General features: G+C 47.7%; 1 protein-coding gene across 4 annotated transcripts in view; it reads left to right on the top strand.

Moving 5' to 3' along the window:
* The window catches only part of LOC102015588 (phosphatidylcholine transfer protein-like), a 30,283-nt gene that overhangs the window by 26,137 nt on the left and 1,707 nt on the right, over positions 1 to 2,439 (top strand). For 3 of the 4 annotated variants that reach the window (XM_005394078.2, XM_005394076.2, XM_005394077.2), the window contains 2 exons: positions 265 to 344; positions 1,705 to 1,876. In XM_005394078.2, the coding sequence (XP_005394135.1) occupies positions 265 to 344; positions 1,705 to 1,876 (252 nt within the window). The remainder of the gene's footprint in view (positions 1 to 264; positions 345 to 1,704; positions 1,877 to 2,439) is intronic. The other variant, XM_005394079.2, reaches the window with a different exon arrangement.

Below are 2,439 nucleotides of genomic sequence, written 5' to 3'. Positions count from 1 at the left end.
GATTTTGTTGCATTGCTTTCCATCCCAGAATGCTGTTTGCACTGTACAGTAGACAAGTTGCCAGGGTCTTTTATTTGTCTACTGTTTAGCTGTTTTCCTGGGCAACACACTTCCAGTGAGAATGAATGAATCTGCTCAATGTTGGTTTAAGAATTCTCATGCGTTGGTGGTTGAACATACACTTTGAGGTCATCCTACTGAGCTTCCTGCTACTTGAAGCTAAAGATGTTTCTAAATGTACTAACTTGTTTTGTTCCACTTTAGGAGTGTATGAGAAAGAATGCAATGGAGAGATCGTGACGTACTGGGAAGTGAGTTACCCCTCTCCTATGTGCAACAGAGATGTATCCTTTCTGCAAAAAGCACCATCGCTAGGGCCTCTCGTGTCTGTGCCCGCAATGTCTAGGTTGCCCTCTCAATGCAGAGCCTGGGAGGCTGGTCTTGCGGCACTGATTCTGTAAGATCAAAATGGATACTCCACGGTATTCCATGTTTAATTAAACATTTAAATGGTCAATGTTTAAATAAAAATTTAAAAAATCATTACAGTAAAAAATACATTGCCATTACTGTTGCAGCTGTCTGGATGTCTTGAATCAATTAAAGATGTTTATGGAAATTTCTGTCAAATAAAAACATAGTGGTGTGTGCTCATCTACCTTATGCACTGGATCTGGTACCATGTGATTTCTGGATCTTCCTCGGAGTCAAGATGAGCATGAGAGGTAGAGGATTTGAATCAGTGTAGCACCCTGAAGCTGCGGAGTCAGCACAACTAAAGACACTCACCAACGAGGAATCCTAGAGCTGCTGCCGAAAGTGGTGCACTGTGAGATAAGTGTATTTGAAGCAAGAGGAGTATTTTGAGGGAGATTAACGGCAATGTGTCTTTTACTGTAATACATTTTTCAATTTTCATTTAAATATAAATGTATATTTAATAAATTTAATAAATGTAAATTTTTTAGTACATTGCATAGGCATGTGGTGTTCGTTACACAGTAAAGGCTCGGTAAGGAGTGACTCTTGTTTCTTAGAGTATAATTACTTTCCCTCCAATAGAGGCACAGATCTAGTGGTTGTTCTGTGGATGTGTATGGGGAGGAAATGGCTTTGTTGTGCACAGTAAACCACTGCTGACTGAGAGAGGACATCTTCTTAGTAAATACCCAGGCGCTCATGCTCCTTACTGCTGCCAGTGGTTGCAGCATTGCCGACATCCCTGCATTCAGATCTGCCATCAGCACTTGGGTGAGGTCAGGTCAAAGCAGAATGACACCACTATCTCTCGGTGCTTCTGCCCTAGTCTTTCTCTCCAGCTCCCACCAAGGCTATGGAGAGCGTATTACTCCCTTTTCTTACCTACAGACACTGAGTCTCAGAGAGGTAAAGGACTTGCCCAAGGTCACAGCTGACCAGTGAGCAATCCCTTGTCCTCTCCAAGTGCCTTTGGGAGAAAGGAGGAATTGTTTCCTTGCATGATTCAAAGCATCAGTGAATCTCCTCCAGGTAGGTGATGAGAAGCCTAGGTATATGAGACACCGCCTCAGAGTGCAGACGGGGAGGCAAGGCATTAAATGAAGTACCAACCAAAGGGAGCAGCTGCCACGTGGGAAGCACAGACCTTTTTCGCTTGGCCCACTGCTTTTGAGGTTCCCCCTGGGCAGTGCTGCTGGTGATGCCAAGCCTTGACTGGCAGTGCAGTATGTCTACATCCGGCAGCGGCGAGACCTGGACGTGGATGGGCGGAAGTTCTACGTGGTCCTGGCAGAGAGCATCTGTCTGCCTGAATTTCCCGAGAAGTCGGGTGTGATCCGGGTAAATGAGTACAAGCAGAAGCTGGCGATTGCGAGCGATGGCAAAGGGGGTAGCAAAGGTAAAGCCTGGGGTGCAGGTCGGCAGCCCAGCTGGGCCCACACTGATGAAGAGACAAGTGAGGTGCTTGGAGCTTGTCCCTGGCAGTCAGCGGATGGGCAGGCACAGGTGCAAAGCTGACAGGGATCGGCACCTGAGGAGAGCCTTCACCCACCCCCAGACTTGGCCAGAGTACGAAGAGAGGGTCGATTCGACCCAGCCCACTCTGGTCTAACTCTTGCTCTGGTCCTGATAAAACCCCATCAGAAGGAAACCAGAGGGCTTAGACCAGAGGGCTCAGAAGTTCTCTTCAGGCTGCTACCCTGGCCAGACACGCCAAGCTGAGGGTGGGCAAGAGTGTTGGGCACATCTGTCTTGTCAGGGCAAAGCCAGACTCAGGAGGACCTCTCTGTCTTAGGTTTCAGCCCTTGGAGAGGCCGGTGCGGGCAGAGAGAGACCTCCAGCCACCTGCTGTACTGGGTTCTGTGTGGCTCATGCTTTAGACAAAATCTGAACCAGTGTTCTGACCCTGTGTAGCTGTCATAGCCCGCAACTTCTCTGACTGTTTTATCAATAAAGTGGGCT

The sequence above is a fragment of the Chinchilla lanigera genome, unplaced genomic scaffold (genome assembly GCF_000276665.1).
Source record: "Chinchilla lanigera isolate Chin_1 unplaced genomic scaffold, ChiLan1.0 scaffold00050, whole genome shotgun sequence".
Lineage (NCBI taxonomy): Eukaryota > Metazoa > Chordata > Mammalia > Rodentia > Chinchillidae > Chinchilla > Chinchilla lanigera.
Note: the sequence above shows the minus strand (reverse complement) of the source record. Positions and strands in the feature narration are given on the sequence as shown.